Source organism: Girardinichthys multiradiatus, chromosome 12 (assembly GCF_021462225.1).
Source record: "Girardinichthys multiradiatus isolate DD_20200921_A chromosome 12, DD_fGirMul_XY1, whole genome shotgun sequence".
NCBI lineage: Eukaryota > Metazoa > Chordata > Actinopteri > Cyprinodontiformes > Goodeidae > Girardinichthys > Girardinichthys multiradiatus.
Genome location: NC_061805.1, coordinates 32,478,878 through 32,492,638, shown reverse-complemented (window position 1 = coordinate 32,492,638; position 13,761 = coordinate 32,478,878). Strand labels below are relative to the sequence as shown.

Below are 13,761 nucleotides of genomic sequence, written 5' to 3'. Positions count from 1 at the left end.
AGATATTCTGAACCAATGTCTTGCATTCTCCTTTTTGCCAGTCTTTCACATCGTCCCATCCCTTCCCCTGGAGTAGTCTGCTTTCCTTTGGCTTGTTCTTTCAGGTGTTTGAGTCTGTAGAGGAGGTGGACCAGCCCGAGTTGGAGTCCAAGACGGAAGAGGCCAAGCAGGTGCCCAAGATGCCCAACGGAGCTGTGCAAAACGAGTCAAGCTCTCCTGACTCTGGACATCCTTCTTCACGAAACTTCTCCATCACCTCCGGCCTGTCAGACGGCTCCTTCAGCACAGAGGACAGTTCCGCACCTGATGCTTCCCAGAGACCCGCAGCTGCGCTTCAGATGCTACAGGGCTCCACCAAACCTGCAGGGGGAGAAAATGAACCGCTGACAATCGAAAGCCAGGTGGCCAGTGAGGAGAAGAGCAAAGGGTGGGAGGGGAAAGAGGAGGAGAAAACATTTGACAGCATAGATAAGAAAAGTGCTAAGTTGCATCCTGGAACACAGGAAAATATAGAGTCTGAAAATGTGAAAAAAGAAGAAACAAAGGTTGATGATAAAGGCCTGAAAATGAACATTAAAGAAAGTCCTCAAGAAGATGTGGCAGTGAAGATTGAGGAAACTTCCAAATGCAAAGAAAAAAAAGTAAAATACATTAAAGAATTTGAAAAATTAAACACAACTGTCAAGTTTTCACAAGATAAAGAAAAATCAAAAACCCTTAAGGAATGTGATGAGGAACAGATTCTGGGCGTCTCAATATCAGGAAGAGCTTACAGCTCATCTCAGAAAGATGAGACCCAGACCTTGACTGAGTCTGATGAGTCTCCTTCTGCCATAGAAATGGAGGAGATCCCCAAAGCTAAGGTTTCCATGGCACCTTGGAGCAGGAGGGGACACTGTGAGGCTTCTTCCTTCTCCGAGGATTCAGCACCTCATGTGGAGCTCAGGCAGGAGGTGGAAAAGCTCAGTCCTGAAGGAACAGAGTCCATTCTGTCAGAGCCAGAGATGGAGAGCCTTTACCCTCCCTTTGACTCTCTTCCAGCAGATGAAAACACAAAGAATGATGTGACCTCTCAGGAATCAACTGGGATCCCTTACTCTGTATGCACACCATTTTTAAGATGCTAAACTTATTTGCAGCAGTGGTTCTCAAACTGGGGTCAGGCAACCCTAAGGAGGGAATTTTAAAGAAACCTCCAGCTTGAAATAATTTGATAACCACTGATTTTTTCAATATAAGTTTAACTCAATAATGTTTTTTTTGGTTTTTTATTTTTTATTATTTATTGTCATAATTAAATTTGTTTCAGCAAGAGCTTTTGGATTTATACACACTAAATCTGCACCGCATTGAAAAAGACGTCCAGCGATGTGACAGGAATTACTGGTATTTCAGTCCAGCCAACCTGGAGAAGCTGCGAAACGTCATGTGCAGGTAAAACACTGACCCCTGCAGGGACATAATCGAATAATAGATCACAGCAGGGCTTTCACACCCCTATATGAAGCTCATTCTTTTGAACTTACCTGACTGACAAATAAAAAAAATCTTTATTTTAGGAACTTTTCATTGCTGAAATAATTTATGTAATAAATGAAAACACCAACATTTAATAACGATGTTTTTGAGATGGGCGATATGGCTTACTACCCAGGGTGGCAGAGTCTTGGAGGGCAGCGTGCGTAAACAATGGAGAAGTTATCTCACAGTCGTGCTCCCAACTAATTTTACATTGCCTATTGGATGCTCAATAAATATAGCATAGCTACTTCCGATTCTTCTAAAGATTTAGGATTGCATTTCATCACCTGTGGTTAAGTATTTTAAATTATTTTTTATTCTTTAAAACATAGTTTCAGATTTATGAAGCCTTTAATTTTTAAAACACAAAAAGAGTCAGGGAAGATGTGTTGGATGCAGTAGGAAGGACTCACCCAGGGCGCAGTTAAGCTAACAATCTCCCAGTCTTCATTAAATACACTGAAGTTTTCAGGTTTGCTGCCATGTTCATCCCTTTGGATCCTGCTAGTCTGAAAGTTTTATAATATCTGATTTGAGACATAGTTTCAATCACAAAAATCACTCACTTGTTAAATGATGGATATCATCTTGAATGACTTGTCTCCAGTGTCGGAATAATAGTCTGCAAAATGCCTCTAAATCTGCAGGAAGAGTATGAGTCAGAGTGAGAAACGGACACATGGGTTAGGGTCTGCTCTCTTTGTTGCATATTCACAGCTACATCTGGAGGCACCTTGACATCGGATATGTACAGGGAATGTGTGACCTGCTGGCTCCTCTTTTAGTCATTCTGGATGATGGTGAGTCAACACTCTCCTCTGTTCCTGCTTATTTGATTTATTTCTACACTTATTGACTGAGCTGCAAGAAAACTTGGCAGGCTTACTTTCCTTCTACATCTTCTTCTCCCAGAGGCCAAGGCTTTCAGCTGTTTTAGTAAACTCATGAAGAGAATGAATCAGAACTTTCCACATGGAGGAGCTATGGATACTCACTTTGCAAACATGCGCTCTCTAATCCAGGTGACAAAGCTAGGGTTTTATAATAAAGTCCCATAATAACCAATTAATCCAATCATAACTTAGAGGTTTTTTTCCTCCTCCCTTCTCTGGCTTTAGATCCTGGATTCTGAGCTTTTTGAGCTAATGCACCAGAACGGAGACTACACCCACTTCTACTTCTGCTACCGCTGGTTTCTCCTTGACTTCAAACGAGGTGATGTAACGGCTCAGGCTAACAGAGTTGGTGCCAATTAAGAGGAGAAAAGATTCACTCCCCTTTAAGTTCTGCTGGTGGATAAACATCAAAGCAGTGATTAAAGCTTGCAAAGGATTCAGATTTTAGTCAACTATTTGCTGCAGGCAAGCATGTGCAGTTAAACATTCAAGAAATAAAAACAAGTATAGAGTAAAAAAGCTGCTTTTACTCAGTCTACAGAGGTCTACTTCCAATCTACACCGTAGGCCCACTTTACCCCAAACTAAGGCCACACCACAACATCAAAACCAGAACATGATTGGTCTCTACAGGGTCTTGAAGATGTCCTCCGGGTTGCCTAAAGAGCACTGTGTGTCCCTGGCTAAACTACATGAGAGAGTATCCATGAGGTGGGATGGTTATGTACCTTTGTGACTTCTTCATCAGAAGATTTGGAGAACTGCTCACACTGGGCTAAAGGACTGAGTTCTCTGTGATCTGCTCAGATGGATCATTGAAAAACATACAGATTTTGGATTTTGTGTGCATTTCCCTGTAAATGAACCGGTCAGAGTATCCCACAGTTTCCACTACTTACCTGCATTCTCTCATGGTATCGATAAACTGTTTAAAGTTCTTATGGTGTTTTTTTTCCCCAACAGTAATGCTAAAACAGATGGTACAGGCGGATAAACCTCCCATATCTTTAGGGATATTCTGTGAATTCAGAAACTTCCTTTTGCAGATGTGATACCGATTGTGATGACATTCTGGCAGATGGCTGGGAAAGTGTCAGAGGAAAACATGTTTGGCAAGTACCAAGAGCGTAGTATGATCATGCTTGCCTTCACACTTAAATTATGTTTTACACATATGATGTGACCCAGGGACTTCCTAAAGGCCATGGACATCCTGGAGACTACAGGGCAGTTTTGGTACAGTTTTGGTGAAGGTGGCCAAGGCTAAATTGATGGTCATCCATGACAAACAATGGGATTGACTATTGTAAAAACATGTTGCTTTGGAAGAAATTAGGTTTGAGAGAAAGAAAACATTAAGGTGTCTGCATCAAAGCTGTTGCACACTTCGCTTTAATGCAACTTGAAACCCATGTGTTTAGATTAGGAATTGGAGCTAACTTGAGGATAAAAGTTTAAACAGGTAAACAAACTAAAATAACCAAATTGGTCAAATTGAGAACGAAAACACCAAGCCTCTGTTTCTCTGTGCTTTCTGTCCAGAGCTGGTTTATGACGACGTGTTTGCAGTCTGGGAAACTATTTGGGCTGCCAAGTATGCCTCATCAAATCACTTTGTTCTCTTCATTGCCCTGGCATTGGTGGAGGTGTACAGGGACATCATCCTGGAGAACAACATGGACTTCACAGACATCATTAAGTTCTTTAATGGTAAAATGCATCTCCTTACAGCTAATGTTCTCGGCACATGCTCCTATGCAGCGCAGTAATCTTTGTTACAAATAAAGACAAAAAAAAGCCATAATGATGCTTTGCAAAATGTGCAGGGAATGTTTTTTCCAAGATAGAAAACCAAAGCCAAACGCCTTTTAAAACAGTAATTTATTCTCACTTGGTTATATATTTGACCACTGAGGTATAGAAGAAGCATGAACATCCATGATTCCTGAAAGTAACATTAAAGCTATACTACACATAGGTTCAGTAGTGTTGTTAACTGTGGTCCTGAAAGTCATTTTATTTCAAATTCTTTTTTGTGCAAAACAGGAAATAATAACATCAATGTATTATTTATTAATATACAATATTAACACACTCAAAGACGTGGACAGAAGTATAAGTTATGTTAACCCCCACATTTCACATTTTTACATTTCATGTTTGTTTCCTCACAGATTTCATCTGTTTTTGTGTTTTGTAAAGGAGCGTGCATATTGTTTCACAGCAGCGTAAATCCAAATGAGGCGCAGATTTATTTGCCATCATTGACAGCTCACAACACATACAAGAGTCTCATCCAAGCTCCTGGCCTTGTTACTCCAGTCGCTCAGTTTGTTTCCAGAATGCCTGTTGATGAAAAATCTAATGCTGATGATGAAGTTTGATTAGCTCAGTTGATTTGCCAAACAGGAAAACAGACGTCAGTTAGCAGATAGTCCTATTTGAATCTGAAGCTCTCTAGACACGAGGAAGTTTCTGCAGAGATGAGATTAGGTTATAAAATTTGTCTTTTTAATGTGGACAGCTTTACTTGTTTGTTTTTTCTCTTTTTCCTGCAGGAGATCATTTGCTAAAACAAAGAGCATCAGTATCACTAAATTAATATTACAAAGCTAGCATTTTAGACATGTCTCCTTTATGTAGGAGTGTTTCTGGCTCTCAAACTCCTCTGAGTGTCTCTTATCTGTGCAGCCCAAGGTTATTCATGCTTAGGCTTGCTGCTCTTTCTGCTGATTTTTAGGGGTAAATAATAATAACCCTAAAAACACTAATTTGGTTCAAAGCATTGCAGTATTTCAGTTTGAAATATGATTTTCAGTTTAACTGTTTTTATTTGCATTGCGGGCAGTTGGGGAAAATTATTCCAAGTGACCAATTGTTATAATTCGTCCCAATTTGTAATCTAACTGCAAACATTTACCCAGAACAAGCTCTGCTCTATTAAATCAACTAAAATCTTACTATGAGAGAGTGAATGATAGCTTTGAGGTACTGTTAATCAGCTCATTTATGGCATTGTCATTGCATTGAAGAAGATAAGATTTCACTCTTTGTCTTTCAGAGATGGCTGAGCACCACAACATCAAGCAGATTTTGACCTTGGCCAGAGATCTGGTGTGCAAAGTGCAGATGCTGATAGAAAACAAGTGATTGTTGCTTTTCGCCCTCCTTTCCTTCCATGTAAAGCAGAAACGGCTGGAGTAGCACAACAGTATGATACACATAAGTTCAAATACAATCTACACAAGGCCTTTACAATCACAGTTTACTGCTATGAGCCTTACTGACTGTCCTCTGTGATGTTCGTCCTTTCAGCTTTTTGAGAACTTTGTTGATCTGAGTGCATTTAATATTTTAGGATAAAGACGTTCTAGTTGTATATTTTATGCCAAAACACAAAGCTGAATTCAGAGACTTTATTTATGAGGAAAATAGATTGTGATACTGCTGTATGAATTATTTTAATAGCCAACTATAATAAAACTAAATGTAAGTAAGACATCTTCCTATTCCCATCCCTCAGCAAAGGAAAGATTATTGACATGTTTTTTTTTTTATGTACAAACATTAAAATGTTAAACTCATCAGTTGATTGAAGAATCTAGCTGGTAGCCTAAAATGTAACCCAACCATCTTTGCACCCTCCAAATTCAGAATCATCTTGCTTTAAACTTTGTTAAATTAAGTTGCAGTGCCTTGCTAAAGTATTCACACCCCTTGACCTTTTTTCCCACCACATGCTTTAATATATTCTATTAGAATTTTATCTGATGGACCTATGCAAAGTAGCACATAATTGTGAATTGTGAACAAATAAAAATCTAAAGATGTGGTGCATATTTGTATTCAATCCAATTTACTCTGATACCTTTAAATAAAATCCACTGCAACCAACTGGCTTCAGATGCCACCCAATTAGTGAACAGTGTCCAACTGTGTGAAAATTAATCTCAAGATAAATCCTGCTGTTCTGTGAAGGCCTCAGAAGTTTGTGAGAGAACATTAGGGAACAAAGAGCATCATGAAGATCAAGGAACACAGCAGACAGGTAAGAGGTAAAGATCTGGAGACGTTTAACGCAGGGTTAGGTTATCAAACAATATCTCAAGCTTTGAACATGTGTGTGATGTCCACTTAAATTAATAGGCCATGCAAGGAGAGAATTAATCAGAGACCCAGCCAAGAAGTCCATGGTCACTTTGGAGGAGCTGCAGAAAACAGCACAAGTGGGAGAGGCTTTGATGCTTCCTGGTATGCATTTCTTCAGGAAAGCTGGTAAGAGTTGAAGTAAAGATGGTTGAAGCTAAGTACAGGAACACACCACAAAAAACTTGCTGCTGCAATTCCAGCAAAAGTTGGTTCTACAAATTCTGCAGGGTTGAATATAAATGCTCACAATGCACCGTTTCCTTTAGTTTCAGAATTATGCACGACTTAGTCTAACACTTAAAATCTCAATAAAATGTATTGAATGTGATTGAAATTCAAGGGGTATTAGTACTATTGCAAGACAGCGTTACAGCAAATATAGAATTTAAAGTGTTCTTAAACTGCCTGTTCTGCCAAACAGTATGTTTAATTCTGTGTAAGTTGTTGTGTTGTCATAGGAAAGTGTGTTCAGATTATGTTGTGAACTCATAACCTGATATTTTGATGACTAATGAATCTGTGAACAGAAATTCACACATAGATGTAAATGAAAACGAGCCTAATTCCATATTCCCTGTGAATTGTTTTGCATTATTCTGTGAACGTCTGCCTATCTTGCAAATTGTGTGATTTGCTTACCTTTAGTTTTGTACTGTCTTGCATTGTCTGGTGCCTGCTTGTTGACTTTGACTTCCTCTTTAAACAGAAAAGACAGATGAGGCAGTGGTAACATTTGTTCAGCCTAACCTAATAAAAACTGCTGTTCCATTTTATTCAGATTCATCACTGCAGGAAACTACAATTGTTTTCTTCATATGAGTAGCGATTTAATATTTTGAGTCTAGATCTTGACCTTTTGAAGCAAGTCAATGCCTGTCACACACAGCCTAAAGGCTTTGGACACTTGTTGTTGTTGTTGTTAGATGAATGTAGTAGGTTTAATTGCATTAATTACCAGTACTTCTTTGTGGATTCCAAGTGCTGTCAGACAAACTTATTTTCATTTATTGTAACATTCTTAAGCCAAAGTATTTATTTATTTAGTTTTCTGAATGCTGCTTTGTTTCTAAAGCTGATATTTTTATTTGTGGCCAATTTTAAATGTGCACTGTAAAACAATCAGATTCTATAGTACTTAACATATATACACATATATATTGAATGGTATATGTCCTTATAATAAAAAAAATAAAAATGGAATAATTATTTTCCCAAATCAAATTGTAATCTCAATTTCATTAAATATTGTTAATCAAACTGGGAGTGAAATGGAAAGAATGGGCCATATGTCTGTATGTTAGGAATAAGGTATGGTATATTACCAAAAGTATTTGTTTGTGTACTTTTACATGTACATGAACTTTGATGACATTCTATTCCTAATCTATAAAGTCTATTTGTCATTGGAACCACCAATGCCAGCAATAGCAACTTTAACTATTCTGTAAACAACAACCACAAGGTTTAGGAGCGTGTTCAAAGTTAGATGAGAGGACCAGAATTGCAGCCTCCGCTCTAATTCATCCCAAGATTGAGGTTAGGACTCAGACCAGTCGAGTTTCTCCACAACAAACTTTATACACCTGCAGCCATGTGATTGGAACACCAGAATTCATCAATTCGGTGGAGTAACCAAATACTTTTGGCAATATTGTGAATATTCTTTGGCAACTAATGAATCTATGAACAGACATTCACACGTAGCTGTATATGAAAAACAAATATAATTTCATAATCCTTGCAGTTGTCCTACCAAGACATCATTAATTGTTCTGGGAGAGCAAAAGGCCATCCAAAAGTTTTACACAAAACATACGCCCGAACAGGGACTTGAACCCTGGACCCTCAGATTAAAAGTCTGATGCTCTACCGACTGAGCTATCCGGGCGCTCAGTTGACGAAATAAGGTGTCCGTTACCTAGGTAGTTTGGTTGCGCATGCGCTCGTGAGTAGTGGGGGCAGGAACGTTGAAGGTATGGAACCAGTGTTGCCAGGTGTACGATAATTATCGTATTTGTACGATAATTTTGCTCTCTGTACGACGTACGATCAATATTCCTAAAAAAGGCCAAATGTACGATAATTTGACCATTTCGTGAATGTGTGGTTGTAATTAGTCGTCATCAGCCTATCGCCAAAGTCTGTCGGAGTTTTTTTGTGAACCCTGAAGGCATCTGTGTCCGGATTCGGAAACAAATGCTGGAAATTCCAGCCAATCGTGCTTTTCTAAATGTGACCTACGTGTGACGGGATGCGTTGGCCTCAGAACAACGGCCATGATTGGCTGAATAGTCCACTGCGCCCGCCCATGATTGAGGAAAAGAAAAGAAGAAGAAGCAGAGCCCGGCACTGTGGGGCTTCAGCTGTTGATAAATCCATTCCGTACTGACGTCACAAAGCTGCTATTCAACACATCAACAGACTTGTTATTTTGGTTATGACGAGTGTACGATAATTTCCCTCAAAATACGATAATTGTATGTCTCTAGTACAATAATCCTACATTTCTCACCTGGTAACACTGTATGGAACTGATTCTATTCGGTTTTCAATTTCAAAACAGAATGTGGATTGATTTATAGCTCCCGATCATACATCTCCATCTGTTATGCAGATATTGAGCCACAATTTGCCTTTTTTTTTTTTTTTTTAGCTTGGTTGTCTGAATCGTCACCACATCCGCTCAAGTAAATTTGTATCTTTTAAACCGTCTTAGTTATGCTTTGCAAACCGAAATCTTGACTGTTTTATCATAATCTTTTTAATGAAAGATCTTCAACCTATATTTATCATAAAAAACTAAAGTCGCACATTTTCAGTAAAACAGGAAGTACGTTTAGCTGAGCCTCTTTTTCACTTCCTCTCCAGCATGCTGTTAGCAGAGCTACTGGCAGTGTGGAGCTGACCTTACTAGAGAGGAGGACACAGAAAATGTGGCTATTTTCTTATAAATCGCAGGCAGAGGTGCTTCGGTAAATGTGGCAAAGATGTCAGCATGTCACACGCTTCGTGGAGTTTCCCTGGAAATCATTGGTTCGATATCTAACCTGTTGACAAACAATCTTTATTCCGTAACTAACAAGAGATGCAGCCTCAGATGTCTGCACAGCCACATCCTGAGTGTCATAAGACCGTTCAGCTTCCACCAACATAACCCAAAGGTAAGTCAAAAGTACTATCATCAAGGTCCTACAACATTTTATTCCTTAACCAATGATGTCTGGTTATCTTACAGGTCCCAAAAGTGCCTACATGGGAAGCAGTACCCGAAGAGCAGCTTCCTCCGGTAACATTTTCACCACTGCATGAATGTAAACAGAGCACAACTCTTAAGAAGTGACCCTAATGACCCAAATAAATTGAAGACTGAGGCAGTAATGTGATAAACTATGGGAAGGCAAGCAATCTATGAAAACTTTGTTTGTATTGCTGAAGTTTCATTTAACTAAAAATATATTTTTTATATAATTTTCTGATATAGCGGATATCTTACAAGTAGTTTTCTCTGACATTGGAGTTGAGTAGTCATACATAATTTCTAATTCGTATTATTATCATTATTATTGTTCATTTTGCAGCCCACTAAAATCCCTGTCGACCTGGTGGACAAGCTGGAGCGGCTGGCCTTGGTGGATTTCCGCACCAAGCAGGGACTGGAATGTTTGGAGAAAGCCATTCGTTTTGCGGATCAGCTTCACGTTGTTGACACATCTGGGGTCGAACCGATGGATTCAGTTCTGGAGGACAGGTACTGCGCGGATAGCTGTGAATAAAAGCTCGGCCTCATAGAAAAAGAACTTGATGCAATTCGTTACTAAATGTAGTTGTTTTTTTATCCACTCAGAGCTTTACATCTGAGGGGCGACACAGTGACAGAAGGTGACTGTGCAGAGGAGCTGCTTAAGCTTGCAAAAAACACAGTTGAAGAATATTTTGCTGCACCACCAGGTATGGGAGGTCTCTGTTAGCACCTGCACGATTTATAAAGAAATATGTTAAAAACTTTGATGTGTTCTTGTACTTATTAGGTTTGAAACAGCAGATTCATGATCATCTTTCTTTTTTTCTTTTCCCCAGGAAATATTCCTCTGCCTCAAAGGGAGCAGAGGGCTGCCCTCCTCAAACACTCAGAGTTCTGATGACTTGATTGTGAATAATTTACTACTTCTAAAATGGAAAACTGTACATGTCTGCCTTGGCCTACAGTATGCATCACATGTCTTCATTGAAACTGCATGGCCAAGGTTCATAACTGTCTTTAGTGCAGTTCATCTGCTGCCATACACAATCTGAGAGAAACAGCCAGACATGCAGTTGGTTTCATCTTCTCAGCTTTTGCTAAAATTCAAATCTTTCTGTTGTTGACAAATATGTTTAGGTTTCAGTATCATTTCACATGAAGTTGATGTCTTATTGACTTGACTACAGCTGTGTGGATTCAAGGTAACGGCAGTACAGGTTGTACATTATACACTGAAATATATGTTGTACTGTATGTTTCCTTATTTTCGTTATGTTTTACATAAAGCATTTTCACTGTGACCTAAAACTGTTGGATTGTCTGAAGCTCTTATAAATATATCTGTAGATAAAGGAATACAATTTAAAAAAAATACAAATGTGTATCACATTTTATTCTCTTCACATTATTATTTGTGTGCAAAACTAAGGTTTGAAATTTTATTAGCTGGATTTTGTTTAAATGGGAAATTTGGCATTAGTATTTTTAGCCATGTAATGAATATCACAATGCTTCTTTGCCCACCATTTATTTATAAAGTTTCAACTAAAAAAGCATAATTTGTTTATGGTGTGTGAAGGATATCTTAAAAACATCTTGGAAGTATGGTATCAAAACTCAATCAAAGCATAACTATTCCTTGCCTTCCTTCAGACGGATATTTAACTCATGACTTCTGTTTGCACCAAAAATTGGTTGAGATGTGCACAAAAAAATATAATTTTTGAACTTAGATGAATTTCCTTTTGATTTCATAATGGCTTACAGCTAATTAAAGCTTAAATTTCAGTCTCTTGGAAAGTTATTAAATCATAATTTAAAAAAAATTTATGGAGGGAAAAAGTGTGGTAGACAAAGGTGCACAACAGCCTTTTGTCAAGCTAACTGCATCCTTGGGAAGATTTTGAATCAAAGCCCACCCAAGACTGCAGCTGGGGTCAGCACTTCAAGAGCCACCACAGACAAAACTATCAAGGACATGGGGTAAAAATGTCTGATTTCCTTGTTTTTAGGCATCCCTAAACCAGTGACATCAAGTGCCTGGCCTGGACTGTTGCTTAGAGCTCGAAGTTTACATTTAGATGAAAGTTCATTCTTTATTTCAATTTGAAATCAAGGTCCCAGAGTCTGGAGGAAAAGCTGAGAGGCTCTGAATCCAGGTCCAGTGTTTTTCATGGTCATTGATGATATAGGGAGTCAGGTCATCTGCTGGTGTTGGTCCTCTAATGGTCTGCTTGACTGCAGTTGACACCAATGGTTATTAATTTTAGTGTGCATTTACTTTTCACATAGATGGGTTTGGATAGCGTTTTTCTCTTAAATGAAATCATCATTTGAAATCTACATTTTGTATTTACCCCAGTTACCTTAGTCTAATATAAATATCGGTTTGATCATCTGAAACGTGTCAAACAAGCAAAAACACAAGAAATCTGAGGACACAAATACATTTTTGAGTTGAATGAATTATGTTTGATAATAAGTCACATATTAATTCATACCGTATTTTAAGTTACTGAGGAAATAGTTGTTTATTGTCCCCTGAATATTGTCTTTATATCTGTGATATTTTTTTATTGCATGAAAAACAGACTTAACTTTTCCGTTTTCTGTTTCGCTTCAATTAAAAGACTGACCTCATTCACTTCATGTGACGAATCACTATCATCTGATTTCTTAACATCAACCAACCGCATGTTTTTGTTTCCCTGCTCCTCCCTTCTTCAGGTAAGGGGTAAACCCCAGCTGCTCCTCCACCTCACCTGTTTACAGGTGTTTCTGAAACGTAATAAAGCAACGTCATTAAAAAGTATGATAGCAGACTCGTTTGGAGAATAGAAAGCGAAACTTAACGAGACAGAGAGGGAAAACGAATCTTAAGTGAAGCGGGAGGGAGTTTATGGGCTGAACCGGTTTGTATATAAACACAGCTGTTCAACCTCAGAGCAGATCAGCTGAGCATCAACAGTTCGGACAGTTTAAGCATCAAGAAGGACGCTTTCTTTCATTAGAAATTCACCACAAGGTAAGTTACTCTCAGAAAGACCGCAATTATGATCTTCTTTCTGAATATTTTCATGCTAAAAACTTTTAAAACTATTTTTCAGTTAAGTTTCATCATGGAGATAGTAATCACCATGCTGAACGGGACGTCCCGGACGCTGACAGTAAACCCACACGACACAGTGGGCTCTCTGAAGATGCGCATCCAGGAGCAGCTGGGGTTCTCCACTGCGACGCAGAAGCTGGTCTTCAGCAACGGGATTAACACACCTCTGAACGACGACTCCAAGACCCTGAGCTTCTACAACCTCCAGCAGGGCTCCCGGGTGTCCCTGCTGATCGCCCAGCCTCCCACCTTCCAGGTGTTCCTCAAAAACGAGAAGGGGACAAACAGCACCTACGACGTCAAACCTGATGAGACTGTGGAGATCTTCAAGAGGAGAGTGCAGGAAAGAGAGGGGGTTCCTGTGGACCAGCAGAGGCTGATCCATGAGAGCCGGGAGATGCAGGGTGGAAAACTAACCGACTACAATGTGAGGGAACTGAGCACCATCTTCCTGACTCTGCGTCTGAGAGGAGGCTGAGGACGCTGGTCGACATGAAGGATACATTCCAGTTTTTTTTATATTTATTTAGGCATTTATTGTTAAAACAAATCATTCCACGATGTATTTTCTTTCTGTACAAATGATCGTTGCATATATATTTCAACGTTCACTAAAACCAGCCGCCAGAGAGACAGTTTCTTCCCCCAGGCTGTTTCTCTGTTGAACATTCAATAGAGTACAAAACAACAGCATATAGATGTTGCAAATGCACCTTTTTATTTATATATCGGTGTATATTTGTATATTCTATATATGTATATTCTGTAACGCAAAATCAAAACCAGAGAGCAAAGTGTACCGGAGTCAAATTCCTTGTTTGTATATACGAACTTGACAATAAAGC

General features: G+C 39.0%; 3 protein-coding genes and 1 non-coding gene across 4 annotated transcripts in view; 3 read left to right on the top strand and 1 right to left on the bottom strand.

Moving 5' to 3' along the window:
- The window catches only part of sgsm1a (small G protein signaling modulator 1a), a 47,425-nt gene extending 39,638 nt beyond the window's left edge, over positions 1-7,787 (top strand). Inside the window, exons 19-25 of the mRNA XM_047381424.1 lie at positions 105-1,100; positions 1,310-1,434; positions 2,239-2,321; positions 2,434-2,543; positions 2,640-2,736; positions 3,960-4,127; positions 5,479-7,787. Of these exons, the coding sequence (XP_047237380.1) occupies positions 105-1,100; positions 1,310-1,434; positions 2,239-2,321; positions 2,434-2,543; positions 2,640-2,736; positions 3,960-4,127; positions 5,479-5,567 (1,668 nt within the window). The 3' untranslated portion in view covers positions 5,568-7,787. The remainder of the gene's footprint in view (positions 1-104; positions 1,101-1,309; positions 1,435-2,238; positions 2,322-2,433; positions 2,544-2,639; positions 2,737-3,959; positions 4,128-5,478) is intronic.
- A 594-nt stretch (positions 7,788-8,381) lies between these two features.
- trnak-uuu lies at positions 8,382-8,454 on the bottom strand. The gene has a single exon. It is a non-coding gene; the product is annotated as a tRNA-Lys (tRNA).
- Positions 8,455-9,434: 980 nt separating this feature from the next.
- Positions 9,435-11,181, top strand: gatc (glutamyl-tRNA amidotransferase subunit C). The gene is made up of 5 exons (XM_047381426.1): positions 9,435-9,727; positions 9,802-9,852; positions 10,145-10,314; positions 10,411-10,514; positions 10,644-11,181. The coding sequence occupies exons 1-5, from the start codon at positions 9,554-9,556 to the stop codon at positions 10,703-10,705; spliced, it is 561 nt and encodes a 186-aa protein (XP_047237382.1). The 5' UTR covers positions 9,435-9,553; the 3' UTR covers positions 10,706-11,181.
- Positions 11,182-12,679: 1,498 nt separating this feature from the next.
- On the top strand, positions 12,680-13,521 carry LOC124877629 (polyubiquitin-like). Its single transcript, XM_047380978.1, has 2 exons — positions 12,680-12,832; positions 12,915-13,521. Exon 2 carries the CDS (start codon positions 12,927-12,929, stop codon positions 13,392-13,394), a length of 468 nt encoding a protein of 155 aa, XP_047236934.1. The 5' UTR covers positions 12,680-12,832; positions 12,915-12,926; the 3' UTR covers positions 13,395-13,521.
- The last annotated feature ends 240 nt before the right edge of the window (positions 13,522-13,761 follow it).

Coding starts and splice junctions, on each gene's coding strand:
- gatc (XM_047381426.1), top strand. CDS start 9,554: ATGTCAGCATGTCACACGCTTCGTGGAGTTTCCCTGGAAATCATTGGT. Junction 9,728..9,801: donor TCCACCAACATAACCCAAAG/GTAAGTCAAAAG, acceptor GTTATCTTACAG/GTCCCAAAAGTGCCTACATG. Junction 10,315..10,410: donor GATTCAGTTCTGGAGGACAG/GTACTGCGCGGA, acceptor TTATCCACTCAG/AGCTTTACATCTGAGGGGCG.
- LOC124877629 (XM_047380978.1), top strand. CDS start 12,927: ATGGAGATAGTAATCACCATGCTGAACGGGACGTCCCGGACGCTGACA.